This window comes from Corvus brachyrhynchos, unplaced genomic scaffold, assembly GCF_000691975.1.
Source record: "Corvus brachyrhynchos isolate BGI_N302 unplaced genomic scaffold, ASM69197v1 scaffold167, whole genome shotgun sequence".
Lineage (NCBI taxonomy): Eukaryota > Metazoa > Chordata > Aves > Passeriformes > Corvidae > Corvus > Corvus brachyrhynchos.
In genome coordinates, this window is record NW_008239547.1 from 4,845,119 (window position 1) to 4,861,912 (window position 16,794).

General features: G+C 37.3%; 1 protein-coding gene across 5 annotated transcripts in view; it reads right to left on the minus strand.

Annotated features, from left to right (window-relative positions):
• Window positions 1-16,794, minus strand: part of ZNF438 (zinc finger protein 438) — a 52,146-nt gene that overhangs the window by 18,366 nt on the left and 16,986 nt on the right. For 3 of the 5 annotated variants that reach the window (XM_017741545.1, XM_017741548.1, XM_017741544.1), the window contains one exon: window positions 2,314-2,370. In XM_017741545.1, coding sequence (XP_017597034.1) covers window positions 2,314-2,341 — 28 coding nt within the window. In that variant the 5' untranslated portion in view covers window positions 2,342-2,370. Of the gene's footprint in view, window positions 1-2,313; window positions 2,377-16,794 lie in introns of those variants that run through there. The other 2 variants (XM_017741547.1, XM_017741546.1) reach the window with 1 other exon arrangement.

Sequence of the window (16,794 nt, forward strand, 5' to 3'; positions counted from 1 at the left end):
TTTCAATGTGCTACATTTAAGAAACAAGTGGTACTTGATATAAAGATAAAAAAGTATCATAGCAAAAAAACTTACTGAGACTAGTATATTTATAGAATATCATCATTTCACACTGATATAGCTCCTGGTCATGATCTAGGGAGGCCCTGCAGAGAGATCTCAACAAATTAGAAGACTGGGCCATCACCAACCACATGAAGTTCAACAAGGCACAGTGCTGGGTTCTGCACCTGGGATGGGCAATCCTGGGTGTAGAAACCGGGGAATGAGAGGCTGGAGAGCAGTGCCATGGAAAGGGACCTGGGGGTCCTGGTCGATGGCAAGTTGAACATGAGCCAGCAGTGCCCTGGCATCCAGGAGGGCCAGCTGTGTCCTGGGGTGCATCAGGCGCAGCATCACCAGCTGGGCAAGGGAGGGGATTGTCCTGCTCTGCTCTGCACTGGGGCGGCCTCACCTCGAGTCCTGGGGCAATCTTGGGTGCCACAATGTAAGAAAGATACAAAACTGTTAGAAAGTGTAAAAAGGAGAGCCGCAAAGATGGTGAAGGGCCTTGAGGGGAAGCCATCTGAGGAGCAGCTGAGGTTTCTTGGTCTGTTCAGCCTGGAGGAGACTGAGGGGAGACCGCAGTGAAGTCTTGTGAAGGGAAGAGGAGGGGCAGGCACTGATCTCTTTTCTGGGGACCAGTGGCAGGGCACGAGGGGATGGCCTGGAGGTGTGTCAGGTGAGGGTTAGGTTGGATATCAGGAAAAGGTTCTTCACCCAGAGGGTGGCTGGGCACTGGAACAGGCTCCCCAGGAAAGTGGTCACAGCACCAATCCTGATGGAATTTAAGAAGCTTTTGGACAATGCTCTCAGCACGTGGTGTGACTCTTGGGGATGGTGCCGTGCAGTGCCAAGAGTTGGACTCTATGATCCTTCTGGGTCCCTTCCAACTCAGCTTACTCTGTTCTTCTGTGAATTCTAACATGGAAGCTCACTTCCAAGTTTACCATTCCCTCTGGGTACAAGTTAGTAACAGGATACTGACTTGAATGGATTTTGATTTAGGGGAAAAAAGAAAAAGCCTTCAAAAAAATCTCAAAGCAAATGATTCACCTGAAGTTTGCAAACAGCTTCACAGTCTATATTCTCCTACTACTATTCAGAAATGGCTTTAACGTAAGACTATAACCAGGGTCAAATTCCTGTTACTTAAAGGAAAAATTAAATTAATACTTTTAAGTATTAGAATTAAGTACTTCAGTCACAAGCCCAGGAATGTAGGGGACACTGCAGGGTGGACAGCTTTACCCAACAGTAAGTACTGTCTTCCGTGAAAGAATAGTCCCAGGGGACACAGAACTCATCCACTAAGATCAATTAGAATGACATGCTTCTGGAACAGCTTCCTCAGAATTATTACAGCATCATAAAAATATTCAGTCTTCACAACACAGGTAAAGTATAAACTTACATGACAGTAAAAGCTCAAGGCTTCAAATTAAGTAATATATAGCGCTCTTCTTAATTAACGTAAGTACTAACAATGGAAACTTAACTGACAACCAGCAATGGTTCTGAAAGGTCCATTAGAGCCGATGTCATATCCATCAAATGTTCACTCACATTTAAGTATCATTAAAAATGTCATTCATGTTAAAAAATCATATTTAAACATTAGCATTGAGACAGATCAAAAAGGAAAGGAAACTGAAGTTAACAGCTACACATTTAGAGGCTTGGGAATACACAAATACCCTTACTAATAATGGAGGGAAAAAATCAAGATATTAACCCTACTGAAAACGAAATCAAATGAAAGACAACTTTTGAAGAGACCACATAGAAGAAAGAATTAAGCACAAAAAAATATTCATATGGATGGGAATGCTGGATTAAAAGGCATTTAAAAAAATCAAAGTTAATGTTTATTTTCCTGTTTCTGCTAATTGTGTAGCATAATTTGCAGATAGATTTGACCCCATTTAATATGGGGATCAAATATAGCAGGGATTTTCAAATATATGAGGATTTTTTAAAAATTTAGTAAAACCTGAATACTTAATTCTGCTGAATCAAACAAGAAGCAGATTTATGCACTTCAAGTTTCAGCTATGGGTGTTAACAGTAATTAGCAATGCCCTAAAGAAGAAAACAATTTTAGTATTCTAATTGTTTAAAGTGATAAATGCTGCAGTAATGTCTGCTTTTTCAAATCATACCTCAGCAGAATACTAGACACAAGAAATACAGTGATTAATAATGATGAGATTTCTTCCACATTTTGAATCACAAGCATCTAATTTCTAAAAAAGTATAGAAAGCATACTATACCTGCAGAAGTTGTTAATGGATTCTGCATTATGCCCTTTAATAGTTACGACAATGTTCCTAGAAAGAAATACAGATACTTAGAAGCTCTGATAATTTTTAGAAACTAACAAAAAATGAACAGGACAATGGCAATAGTTTCCAGACTTGTATTTCAGAATGGATCCCAGTATGTCCATAGCTCTCACAAAAACACCACCTGAGTTTTAAACCAAGTGTTTCTTATATGTGCTCTCCATATTTCAACACGGTGTACTACTAACTTAGCCTTCTTGTAATTAAACACCTCTCTTAAAGCCAGGAAGGAGGACAGTCATGAATCCCACCCTGACAATGCATTCTGAAGAATCACAGACAGGTTACAGGGTTAAGCAATCATTTCCCTTCAAACATGTGGACCTGTTGGGGAGGATCCAGAGGAGAGCCCCTATGCTGACCACAGTGATGAAGCACCTCTTTACGAAGCGGACCTGTTGGGGAGGATCCAGAGGAGAGCCCCCTAAGCTGACCACAGTGATGAAGCACCTCTTTACGAAGACAGGCCAAGAGAGATGAGGCTGATCAGCCTGAAGAATAGAAGGCTCCAGGGAGACCTTATAGCACCCTCCAGTACCTAAAAGCAGCCTACAGGAAAGCTGGAGTGGACTTTTTACAAGGGCATGTACAGATAGGACAAAGGGTAGTGGCATTAAACTGAAAGAGGAGAGGTTTAGATTAGATATTAGGAAGAAATTCTTTACTGTAAGGGTGGTGATGCACTGGAACGGTTTTCCCAGAGAAGCTGTGAATGTCTCATGCCTGGAAGTGTTAAAGGCCATGCTGGATGCAGCTTCGAGAAACCTGCTCTAGTGGAACACTCCCTGCCATGGCAGGGTAGTTGGAATTAGGTGGCCTTTAATGTCCCTTCCAACCCAAACCATTCTGTGGTTCTATGAGATTGCACAGATCCCATGTAACTGTCTGACCAACAGAATCTTCCATGGATGCTACAATGAAGATACCAGCTTGCTCTTGTGAACCTAACATTACACCACCATCTCTCCTTAATGTGGTGTTGGTATTTAAAACAAGATTTGATGCACTACATTTGACAAAACAGCTTTATATCAAATGGCCACCCGGTAAACTAAGACTTGGCTACTTCTTTCCAGTGCTGCTGAGTGTGCTGTTCAAGCTCTGGTGAAGTGGGATTCAACAGTCAGTTAAGAGGAAACATAGCAGAATATAATGACAATATAAAATTTTTGTTATCCACTTAGACTTATTTTTCATAAAATGGCCTAGCTTTTGGAATGGCTGCATAACTGTTTGGTTCAACTGACCACCACTAACATGTTAGACATCACAAAGGGTATAAAGCTCTTGTTCTCCTCACACAGCAGGAGGCTTTGGGAAGGTAACAGATAAGGCCATTGACTGACACAGATGGAACTACAACTTCTTGGGGGGTTACTCAGATCTAGGCTTTCATACCTTTCATGTACAGCTACAACATCCCCATGAACAAAGCCAGCTGCACAGATGTGGAGATTGCTTACTTTCCCAACCAATTTAACAGCCAGGAGAATCTTACATAAACAACATGCCAGACATGCACTCAAGACCCATCTTCTGAGCACAGGAAGTACCAAAGATTAGTTTTGGTTAAATACAGAAATACATAGGACAAATACTAATGCAATTACCAAACAAAATAAGCCTTGAATATATTTCTTTACGATCATGCAATAGACTCCAAGAAAGCAAGGGTGAGGTTCTAGGAAAATGGTTCTGTAGGTAGCAGTAAAGTAAAAAACAGACAAAAAATTCCATTTCAGGAAGTTCAACATCAAAGCATAAAAGAACATTGAGTGTGGCTGCTGTGAGGAGACTTCTCACACAGCAAACAGGTGAAGTTCTTTGGCACCTGTATTTTCTGCGCTGAGCCATACAAACCAAGCAGCTCTGGTACATAACCAGCACCTCCTGGCAGAGGTTTGCTGATGCCTATCAGCAGATTGCAGACTGCCTCAAAGAGCCTCTGTCCGTGGTACTTAAGCAGCCAAACCCTGAGCTGTCAGACCCAGCACACAAACACACATTGGCTCATCCAAATGCAGTTTGGGGTCGTGCAAACATACAGAAAATTCCCTCTACACATCCAAGAATGGAACAGACCACATCAGTGTCATTTCAGAATGGTGAGACACTCCTAGAAACCAGTGCGGGTTTCCAACTTCTCTGTTACCCACGTTGTAAGACATCCTTCTTTAAGGCCATATTGATCAATAACAGCTTTTCAGAGAATCGAAGTCAGAAGTTTTTCTTCCCCCTTAGTATTTACAGCACTTCAAAACGTACTGAAGCATTTAAAGCAACACATATTCTTGTAAAAACCATTTGAGAAATGATGTTCAAATAAAGATTCTCAAAATTATTACTTCAAAGTCACATTTTTTTAGGTTTGCATGGTCTTTCCCCGTGTATGGGAGCATCAAATCACATTAAGAGGGTGCCCCATCTATAGGTACTAACTACTTTTAGAATTACAACAAACCAGACTTCAGGATACAGATCAACAACTCTTAGAATACCATGTGGAAATAGAAGCTCCAGACATTTTTCCAATGTTCTTCCCAGACATATTCACAAACCCTAACCCTACAACACAAAATTGGATCATATAAATCCAAACAATTTGTAGAGGCATCTCTGATTTGAATTCAACTCTAACTGCAGTAAGATAATGGTATTAACCTAGAAAATCCAGTGCTTATTTGACAGACAAGTACATTGATCACCTGCTCTTAATAATAATTATAATAATTTTTAAAGAGTATAATTTCTCCAATTAACATTGATAATTTCTTTCAGCAATTCATGAATAGTTTTTTTATTGTTGTTACATGAAAGAACCTTTCACCACACTTTATATTTGGAGATATTTAATCAAGTAACCTCCCTTTTTGGAAAAACTGAAGAGCTCAAGATTCTGAAATCAGGACAAATTCGTATCATTCCTTCAAATTTTTCTATCCATCCTTATATGTATGTTTTCTTTGACTACATACACAGTTTACAAAACAAACCATAAACATTGTGTACTTGTTCTGTCTGTGTTTTACACTGTTTTCAAATACATCAGCGGTGATCCTGTCTTTTTGATCCTTTCTCTGACAGTTTCTGACACTTTTCTGCTAGTCTGTAACATGTTTGACAGGTATTTATTATCTACACACATTTTATGCATGTCCTAAACATAAAATACAGCCTTATCAAAACGTTCTGTACTGTGCATTGATTCAAACTTTTAGAATTTGAAGTTTATAACATCCACAAAACTACTTATGCCTGCCCTGAGCAGGTTTTTGTTTTCTGGGGTTTTTTTTCCATTTCACTATAAATCTGGCTTGGCATGACTACTTCCCATTAAAAAAACATGCTGATGTTCAAAAAAACTCTAAACTTAGAACTAAAATTACTAATTAAATTTTGTACCTCTTTTACACTCTTATAATCCAGAAAAAATTTTAGGCTGCTCACCAACTAACAATTCAGTATGTCTTGATGTTTTTATTGAATACTGAAGACATAAATGTTCTTTCACTCTTCCCTGGTCATATTTGAGTCCAAAACTGGCTCTTTCCACATACAAGAGATGATATGGATTATTTCTATCTGGCAGTATCATAAATTCTTCTCCACCTGAGAGCTTATCAAAGTGATAAACATTTTTAAATTCTATATAATCTTAAAATTTGTTTTGCTCAGTTTGTAACTCTACCATAAGACACTAAATTAAATCATTCAAATCACAGTACTCCAGAACTCAAATTAGTTCTCTAGAAATCTGCTGCTGACTACTCAGAGATGAAAAGAAATCTATTACAAGAATTTCAAGTGAAGCAGAGTTGAGTTGGACAGAATTAGAAAGTAAAATCTCTCTTAATGCCATAAAATAAGCTCTATCATGCCTGTACTATTCCTTATGTAACCAGAGAATGAAAGGATAAATTTCACTATCCCTAAGAGGCAAAAATAGCAAGCAAACTGGAACAAAATCCTATACTGTAACTTAGTCTTTAACAACCAAAGGACACAGAGCATATACATATAATAATTTAAGAGCAATTTTCACAGAAAGATACCCACAGGTCTTTTATATGAAACAGGTGTCCTTACAGACACACTGAATATGAATATCAGTTGAACCCAATTAACCTAATTTGATGCTTGTCCATACTAAGACATTCATCTTAGATGTTACACAAAATCCTTTAGGATATTACAGAGAAAGCGATAAATAGGCTGTAAAGGTTATGACATTAATTTTACTGTCATCCTCATGCTTTAAGCAGACATCAAAACTAAAAACCTCGTCCTCTGGGAAAGAAGAACTATCTGAAAGTAATTATAGGACTTATTATCATAACAGTATTAAACTAGACCACTATGACCCTACCCAAATTTATTTTTGGTACCTTTTGTTAAAAGAACAAAGCTGCTCAATGATGACTGCACCTTCTAATGCAGTGAACATTAGTTCAGGTACTGGAAGAAAGCATTAAATCAAATCTTATAATTTCGTATTAAGTTCAATTATGAATTTTAATTTAAAACTAAGCATGTAAAGAAGTGGTAGTCAAATATTATGTAATTTAATTTCGGAAGGAAAACATCCAGCTAAAAAGAAAAATTAAATACTTAGTACAGTTTAGAAAAGACATTCTCCTGACAGAAACCCATGAAATGCCCATTTGTATTTCAAAAGCAATTTTATTCACTTCATTTTTCACACCTGTTCTTTCATATACTGTGCCATCTTGTAAATGAGTGCCATGCAAACATTATTTCCCATAATTTAGAAACTTTTCAACTGAAATCAAGTTCCCCAAGAAGCCAGAATGTATTGAATCAGCATAGCTTCCAAGAAAGTTGGCAAAATCCATTTTTATATATATAGGCCTAGTTAAACTGGAAATAGAAGATTAAAACATTGAAGCTATGCAAAAATAGAGGAAGATAAAAATGACAGACACTATGACTGACTAGTGTAACACACAAAAGCATTTGTTCAAGCAATTATATTTGCCAAAAGCCTGCAGTGCTTGGCTACTTTATAAAATCAAGCACAAGGCATTAAGCCAATTTGTTTAAAAAATAAAAACCCCTCCAAAATCCTAAACCCCAATAACCAAGCAATAGCTGATTTGCATTTCTGAAAACCTGCAAAAATATTCTGCATTTCACTATTCGCATCCTCAGTCTCAAATGTCTGATTTATTCAATGTTTTCTATTTTACATATTTTTACATCAGGAGTTAATCCTATATCAGTAGATCCTTGTCTTCCTATTCTAGATCCAAAGAGATATACATGTAGTCACAAACAACAGTGTGTGAAATTGCTCACTGCTTATGTTTCCATACTTAGATAACTCATCACGGAGAAATGTGTGTCCATGGCAGAATTCTTTTGGCTGAGCCCATTAGATGACTTCAGCAGAACCACAAAAAGAAACAGAACAGTACAAACCCAGCAGAACCTAAACCCCAGGCTATTTTTAAATTTTTGGTCATCCTGTGAGATGGACCAGTCCAAGTGCCTTTCCTGAACTTCAAGCCTTACATGCACTGAATGCCACGGTGGCAATCCTGGACAAAAATGCTTCCCTTCATACTCTGCTGGGTGATGTGGGGAATGGTTGGCTGGCAAGCCTACACTCAGCCCATCTGTCAGAGTGGAACTGTGCCTACACTACAGGTTCTATGCCACTTTCAGTAACATGTTGCTGAGAATAAAAGCTTATTTATGAAACAACATAGGGCAACATCAACGTTCGGCTTAAAATAGCAGGCAAATGAAAAATGATTGGTTTTCTTGAGGAGATAAGTCTTTTGAAATCAGCTTGAAGGTTTTTAAGTTTTATGAATAAAGACTAGCACATACACTGCAAGAAATGAGGCTGTTCCACACATTTTCTACTATTGTAGACAAACTAGCATACTAATTATTATTTTACAACTGTAACTAAGAAGCAAATTCAAAGACCTCCAAAAAGATGTATGAAAGTGGAATTTCTCAAAAAGACACTGGGAGAAGAGAAGGCTAAAGAAGGTGCAATATTGAGTCTTCATTTTATGAAATGTGTGTGTATTAAATAAAGTGGACTTGAACAGTTTTTATGACTATAAATAAACCCAACTATTTTCCATTCAAGGAAACAACGCCATTCCAAAAAAAATTAAAAATAGCATGGTCACTATTATGCCTCATATTAGACAATTCATTGAATGTCAAAAAATAACACGTTTTTTTCCAAATTTCTAGTTTAAAAAGACAGATTGCCATTATGTTTTCCTTAATAAATCCCTTCTCGGTAGGAGTGCTCTGAACGCCACAAACTGGAGACCCATGTAAGTTCCATGTCTGGGTTAGACACCTCTGCCATTACTCTGTATTAAAAGGCCAAAGCTTCTGATTTAAAATACAGTCTTGATTATTAGTAGTGTGAAACTAACTGTGAAATAATGAATCAATACAAATTAATACATTTTGTTCTTGATTCTGAGGACAGCTAGAAACAATAGTTCTGGAAAATACAAATTTAATTTTTGTAACATACTACATGAAATCTATGCTGTCCATAGTTCTTACAATTTAAAATCAAATTAACTTAGTATTTAAAACAAAACAAGAAACAGAAACATGTACCATTCTTTGGGGGTAATGACTAATCTAGAATTCACTTTAAAATTCAAACTGCACAGTTCCTTCTGCTCCTGCTCCTCCCCACCACCACATTATCCTGGTTCTTAATTAAGCATTAATTTATTGCTTGAGTCCAAACTGCTTAGAAGCTTTGCTGGGATTCTCAACAATGCAGCTTCATAAGACACAATCTATGTATCTTACACTTCTGTTAGTAATATGTTGTAATATTCATAGTGGAATTGCAGCACAGCATTATGGTTTTCAGTTTGCAATGCCTGATTGAATTGTGAGACTTCTTGACTTTTGGTCATAATTAATTGTCGTTTTGATCTAGTAAGAGCAGACTACGTATTTTATCTCTCACTGTGTACCTGCTGCTGTACATTAGCGTTCTTTTCAGAGAAACAATATCACAAACACTAAACAGCAATTTCAGTGAAGTTACACTGAAACTTCACAGAGCCAGACAAACATCTATGATTGTGTACACAGCTACTCACAAAATCATTCAGGTTGGCAGGAACTGCACAAGGTCATCCCATCCAACTTCCCTGCTTAAAACAGGGTCAACATCAGCCTTACAGTTTCATCCAGATGGGTTTTGAAAACCTCAACAACTGCCTTTCAGAAATCAAACTGTATTTACTAACTGACAGCAAAGGGTAGCCTGAAAATTACAGAAAAATTTGGTCTACATACATAGGACAGATAGTTCCATCAATTCCTGTTGCAATGCTCTTACCATACTTCAGAATTAGCTAAGCCTCCCATATTTCATATCTAATCCATCAGCCATGCTGATGGATTAAAGAGAACTTCAGTGATCATCAGAGAATAAAGATATTCTGTAATAAATTGACATATATACTTTTTATTTACCTCGTAAATAACCAGTTTTTACACTACAGAAGACCAGGTTATTTCAAAGAGCAGAATAAGGTTAACATACAAAGCTACCAACCAAAATAATTAGAGGACTAAAGGAAAGACCAAAAAACCCACTAGCTGTATTTTACTTGGGTTGTTTTCATCTTCCTCAACTTTAACATTTGAAGAATAAGCTATTACTAGTAGTGTTATAACTTCCACTGAAAGCTTTAGGAGTCTGTTAGTTATCAATTTTAGACTACAGAAAGAACCAGCCAGGTCTGCAATGCTGAAAGAAGAGCAAGTTTTGTTTAATCTGGTAGTCCTAACATATTCTGGAGATACTTATATCTCAAAATACCTCAAAACATAATCACGCATACAAAAGATTTATTTGAATGTGTCACGTAACACAGCCCTAAAAATTCCATTAATAATTAAAGGATTAAGAGCTACATTCACCCGCTCAATTTGACTGATTTAAGTTTGAATTATGATGCTGAATTCTTCACAGAATCACAGATAGCCCTTAAATTTTGTAGAGACTAAACAAGAAATAATCAATCACTTTTTCTATTTTGGCTTAAATATATTTTGGGTTGTCACTAATCTGCATCCCTCTAATAAAACTTCCTGTGCCATTCAGGAAGGATTTTTTACAGGGTTCCATTATTTTCATATAGTCTGGGTATATTGTCAATGTTCTACTTAGAAAAAAAAAACAACAGCCAACAAAAAGCAAAAAAAACCACTCCAAGGTTTGCAAGGCGAATTGCTTTTACAATTCTGACTAAAATAATGGAATTATTTCTGATTTTACAGCTGCAAACCTGAGCACAGTACTCAATTTTGCCATGGTACCAAGTAAGAGCATCATCTACAGCTGTTTCCGTAACAATTTCCATTACAAGTTTCTCAAAAGGTCAAGAAAGCTGCACTGTGGTGTTTATAGAGTTTGTGCAGCAATATCCTCTATACTTTATAAAATGCAGTGTATGCTTTGTAACTTCAATGTATCATAGTCACAGACCCAAGAAAAACAAGCATTCAAGAACTAAAAAACCAAAATTAATATTAAAAATAAAAATAAAGCAGTTTACTATCACTATGACTGTGCCCAATCAAGCAATAAATGACCTAGGCCAAGATGGGATATATTTCTAAGATGTTAAAATTCAAACTACCTACCAACTAATGATTTTCTGTTGAAAGTCCCCCTCAAAAGGGCTCACCTGTAACACACAAACTTCTAAGACAGAAGTTAAAGAAACAAAGAACAGGAAAATTATATTAGAGCCAAAAAAACTAACACTGCCTAAGACCATTGAAGCAAACTAAATTCTAAGGCCTAATTCCTCTCAAACAAAAAAAGGTCTTAATTTGATTTACACACTCAAATATTCACTGACATACATTGAAGAAAAAAGCCTATTTTCTTCAGCTGAACTCAAAAATAACTTCTAAGTTCTACTGAAGAAATAGAGTTCATTTGAGCATGTGTACACCCTTTGTGAGGCACAGCTGGTCCTTGCAGATAGCCCTGCAGTAAGAAATATTCCAGGTAACAAATCAGATGTTGTACCAAGAACTGCTTCGACTGTTTTGGTGCTACACTGATTCTGCCCTCTAACACTGCTAGCCCAGGGCTGTTTCAGGGCTAAGGATGAGGTTTTTTCTGGATAGCTGAGCATCCACTTCAAGAACACATACACTTTTAAAACTGGAGATGTAAATACAATAGTTGGATTTTTTTTTAAACAATACTCAACATTAAAAACATTGCCCAACTATCAGTTGTATCTTATGTTTCCCAAACATGATCCTACTCACTAGAAAGGAATATGTATTTAACAGGTCACACCTAAAAAACCTGTAAAAATCTAATGACTAGCATAAGCAACTTCAATCTTATATGACTTCCACCTTTACTGCCTCCCAAGCATGTAATAAACTGTTCTACACTAGAAGAATCATCAAACAGTAAGTTTATAAATTAGAATATGATCTCACTGAAGTACCCTCATAAAAGCCAGAGTTCCAAATTTAGTGCAAAAGTTAAAAGGTCACATTTTAATAAAAGTTCTGTCACAGTAGGTGCCTTAAGTGTTAAAGAATATTGCATAAATTTTATACTTGTAGATAAAAAGAATTCCCAACACACAACCAACGCACCCAAAATTATCTTGCATAATTAAGGGCAGTTCAACACCCACAGCTGAAGATGTGAACTACAGCCCTGGAACCCTCCTGAGAGCTGCAGCCAGGCAGCTGACAGCCCAGCTGAGCACTGAGCACAGGCAGCAAAGGCAGCATCTGCCCTCCCTGTTGCTGCTGTGCCCAGACTAACTCATCCAGACCCCAGCAGAGATGTTCAGCTACTCGCCCGCATTCTTTGCTTGGTCACATCCCTCTCATTTTCTGGGAAAGGACTGTCACCACTCTGATGGATTCTCCTGCATGGAATGCCCCACTTCCCTGGTTGGGAGCTCCCAGAGCTATGATCCAACTTAGAAAGCAACTTCTGGGCTGAAGTGACTAATGTGTCATTTATTTTAACAACAATCAGAACATAACAGAGGGCATTTTCTAGTCGATCTGGTATAAACACATTTTTTAATACAAACAGTAAAATTTAAATAGACAAATATCCCACAGGCTTATCTAGTTTTGGTGACATGCTTTATTGACTAGCATCAAGAAGCACACAAAATATCAGCTGTTGTTCAAACTGGTACACCATTCCTAGAAAATATAGAGGACAACATATTCTATGATTTATTTAAATTATTCTTTTTTTTTTTTGCAGTCTATTACTGTCTACCAGCACTACGTTACTAATGAACCATACTTATTAAAAAAACTTCCACACAGTTAAAAATACAAAAAAGAATAAATCAAAATCTAACCTGTCCTAGTTTACTGCCTTCACTGACTTAGATTGTGTTGTTCTCATTGTGCAAATGGTCCTTGCCAAAATAATTTTCGTTTTTGTATCCACCACCCTGTTTGCTGTTTAAAAAACGTTAAAAGGCACAGAGCTTCAAAGACTATCAGACATTTTTAATGAAGTGTCCTTAAAACATATTCACGGAGAAAAAATGTGAAACAAACATGTCAAAATTATTCCTGGATGCTGTCCAGCAACCAGCTGTGGTGTGCAGTCTACGCTAACCCTGGGAACATTCTTCTTTCTCTATGGGCCTCCAGCTTTGTCTTCTGTTCTTACGGATATTTGTATTCCAAACGCATTCAAGTTAAATCTCAAACTAAGCAAGACCAAACTGAATTAGTACTTCAAGAGGAAAACAATTAAGCATGACCAAGCTTTTAAAGCAACTAGGCTTTTTTGGTTTGACACACAAAGTACCTTTTCATTAATTTACCATAAAAACCATGTTGTCGGACACCTACACTGCTTAAGTCATGTCAAGCCTTCAAATTCTAACACTCAAGGTCTGCTCACTTAGGGTAATTAAATAACCAAACATCTATTTTTTGAATAGCAGCACTAATTCCTACTTTATGTCCAAATCCAGACTTTGCTAGTCGTGTTCAGTGCCTGTAGAGTTCTAATTATTTAAGACACTGTTCACAGAGAGATAAGAAAGGCAAAGGTCACGAAAGAAAGGCTAAGGAAAAAGTGGGCCTAATGCTTAGCAGAGAAGGTGAAGGAAGCCATGGAAAAGGCTGAGGCACTGATACAACATTACCAACCGTAGATGAAGATGCAAATCCACAGGATCAGAAGGATGCATTCAGTAGTGCTGAGAGACCCGATCAGTGTCACTGCAAGGATGCATTCTACAATCTTTTAAAAGTCATGGCATCGAGGGAGATTCCCAAAGACTGGAAAATGGCACATAGCCATCTTCAAGAAAGGCAAGAGAGAGGATCTGGGGAACTACAGGCCAGTCAGCCTAGTATCAGTTTAAAGAAAGGAGTAACCCCATGCAGCAGTACAGTGTAGGTCTGACTTGCCCATTCTTATCAGCATTAATTATGCAATTCTCCTTTAAATCTTCACTGACAGCATACTACTATCGGCCTTTTCAAGGTGCACTTATTATACTTTCTAAATTTGGGCACATTAGTTCCCCTTCACCTCCAGCCTTCTAAAATTTCTCCACTGTTCCATGATTTGTTAAAACTCAAAATGAATAATTCATACAGCTTCTAAGCTTTTTTTCTTTTTTAGTATCTGTAGGTGTCAGTGCAGCAGATTTAAAAACATTTAACATTAATAGTTGCTGGTACAGTGATAATACATTCTTCCCATCACTAATGATGGAGGTGGTGAGATGTAAAAGCATCATCCAGCCTCTTTCTGAATACAGAACAAAATATTTATTGAATATTTATGCCTTTTTCTGCACAGCAGAAATTTATCATCCTTGCCCGGTATTGGACTTCTATCATTACTAAGCTTTTGTACCCTTCAAGAACATCCTCTATATTTAAAGAATTCCATTGTACTCTACTGCCCACAGATTTTTATTAATAACTTTACCTCCTTAATCTCCTGTCTCCAAGCCATACAGTGCTTGCCATCATCAGCTCCCCATTCTTTAAAACTGTATTGCTTCACTCCCCTCCTTACCTTGTTTCAACCAAACAAATCATGTTTCCTAAGAGAAGAATTGTTCTGGGAGTAACTAAACGAACAAGTACGTGTAAAGCAAGTCACATTTTTATTCTCAAGCACTCCTTGTTTTTTAAGTCTGCTCTTTTAAAGATTAAAGCTGGAGATATGTGCATGCAGAATTTGTTCTTGGCTCCCAACCTGCAAAATTAGATCACAGTTCCTAACACACCTGCTCTATTTATTCTACATGCATCAGAAAGAAAAACCTGTACAGAAGGAAACAGAGTGGCTTTTGTTTGAAAACTGTCAGATACATATGAAGAAGTATTTCCAAAGCTTCAGAAATTGATTAGTAGCCAATTGATTTATCAGCACAAGCTCCCAATACCTGCAACAGGCTGAATTCTCATAATTTTCCTTTACTGAATACAGAATGACTTTTAAGAAAGTGCTCATGTTTCTAGGATCTGAATTACATTGATAGAAAGTCTCCAATATATTTTTTTCAGATAAAAATCATTGGCACAGTACTACTCATCTGAATGGTGAGAACTCTTCAAGCAGGCAACAAAACATTTCATATACAAAACCACAGAAAAGCCTGTAAGGTTTTGCTGCAACATTTCACTTTTTAGAGAGGTTCTCTAGTGAACACTCATTGAACATGTTTTAACATACAAATTATTTCAGTCTGCTATAATTTTCTTTACACAGCTGTGATTTGGTTTTTTAATTTATCATTTTGCTTTATCTCAAAAACTTGCACTAAATAGCAAAAATATACAAGCCAGGACAAAGAACACGATATCCTGTAAGATTTAGATAAGAGTTTTAATACGGAAAGAACATTACCAAACATATTTCCATAAAAACAAAAATCAATGCTTCCCTTGCAGCAAAGCAGAAAACCCTGCGTATTATTTCTAACACATTCCCTTCCACTCTTCAAAGTCAGTCACCTTTTACTAGTAGTGAAATAATACAAGATCTGTGTTGTAAACTTTGTAGTTTTGAGATGTGCACTGGGTGAACGCCAACAATCTGCATCATCCTCTCTATCATTCATTCATCCAGCTCAACTACTTTTTACAGCACTGAAGGGAAGGGAGGGGAGATTAAAAATACTGTTGATAACAGTAAAGACATTTTGCACTTTTCTTCTAAGCTATTTCTGATCTGTGTGAATTCACTTTCTGCATGCAGGGCCCATGGCCCATACCATGTAAATGTCAGTGATCATGCTACAAGTTAGAACTGAATTAACCTTAAAAATGAAACACAAAATTGCAGTGACAAAGAGTTCCCTTGAAATCCACAGTCCTTTGATTAATCTAAAAAAATAAATATTTCCACTGATGACAGTTTCTTCAAAGATAAATGAGTAAATTTTTTTTTCAGTATTTCTGGCTATATACATATTTCATCTGCAAGTGTTTTCAGAACTATTGACTGCAACAGCTGTAGAACTTACAGTATTTAAATATCATGAAATTCACAGACTGGAAGCCAAATTTATTTTATATAGATGGAAGAATTGATCTTAAGTTTCTGAAATGCGATGTTTTGGACAGGAATTTTAGAAGAAGCCTCCAATAAGCAAAAAATTTAGACTATATATATATATTTAGCAGATGACAAAACAAAATTACTTCAAGCATCAGAGCAGTTAACAAGAACAGAACTCTTTCTATGCAGGAGAAACACATGTATAATAAGGATACAGTGTATTCTGTTTCCTAACATCTTTAAAATTGCTAAATACTTTGTAATGGTCTCTGTTTTCATGACTCTTCATCTAAAACCATAAAATTAAAAAGCCTTAAAAATACAAAATAACAGAGTAAACTGAGTTGGAAGAGACCCAGAAGGATCATAGAGATCAACTCCTGGCCCTGCAAAGCATCATCCCCAAGAGTCACACCATATGCATGAGAGCATTGCCCAAAAGCTTCTTAAATTCCATCAGGATTGGTGCTGTGACCACTTTCCTGGGGAGCCTGTTCCAGTGCCCAGCCACCCTCTGGGTGAAGAACCTTTTCCTGATATCCAGCCTAAAACTCCCCTGACATAACTTCATGTCCTGTCACTGGTCACCAAAGATCAGTGCCTGCCCCTCCTCTTCCCCCTTGAAGAAGCTGCAGACAGCAGTGAGGTCTCCCCTCAGTCTCTTCCCCAGGCTGAACAGACCAAGAAGCCTCAGCTGCTCCTCACATGGCTTCCCCTCAAGGCCCTTCACCATCTTTGTGGCTCTCCTTTTTACACTTTCTAACAGTTTTGTATCTTTCGTACATTGTGGCACCCAAGATTGCCCCAGGACTCGAGGTGAGGCTGCCCCAGTGCAG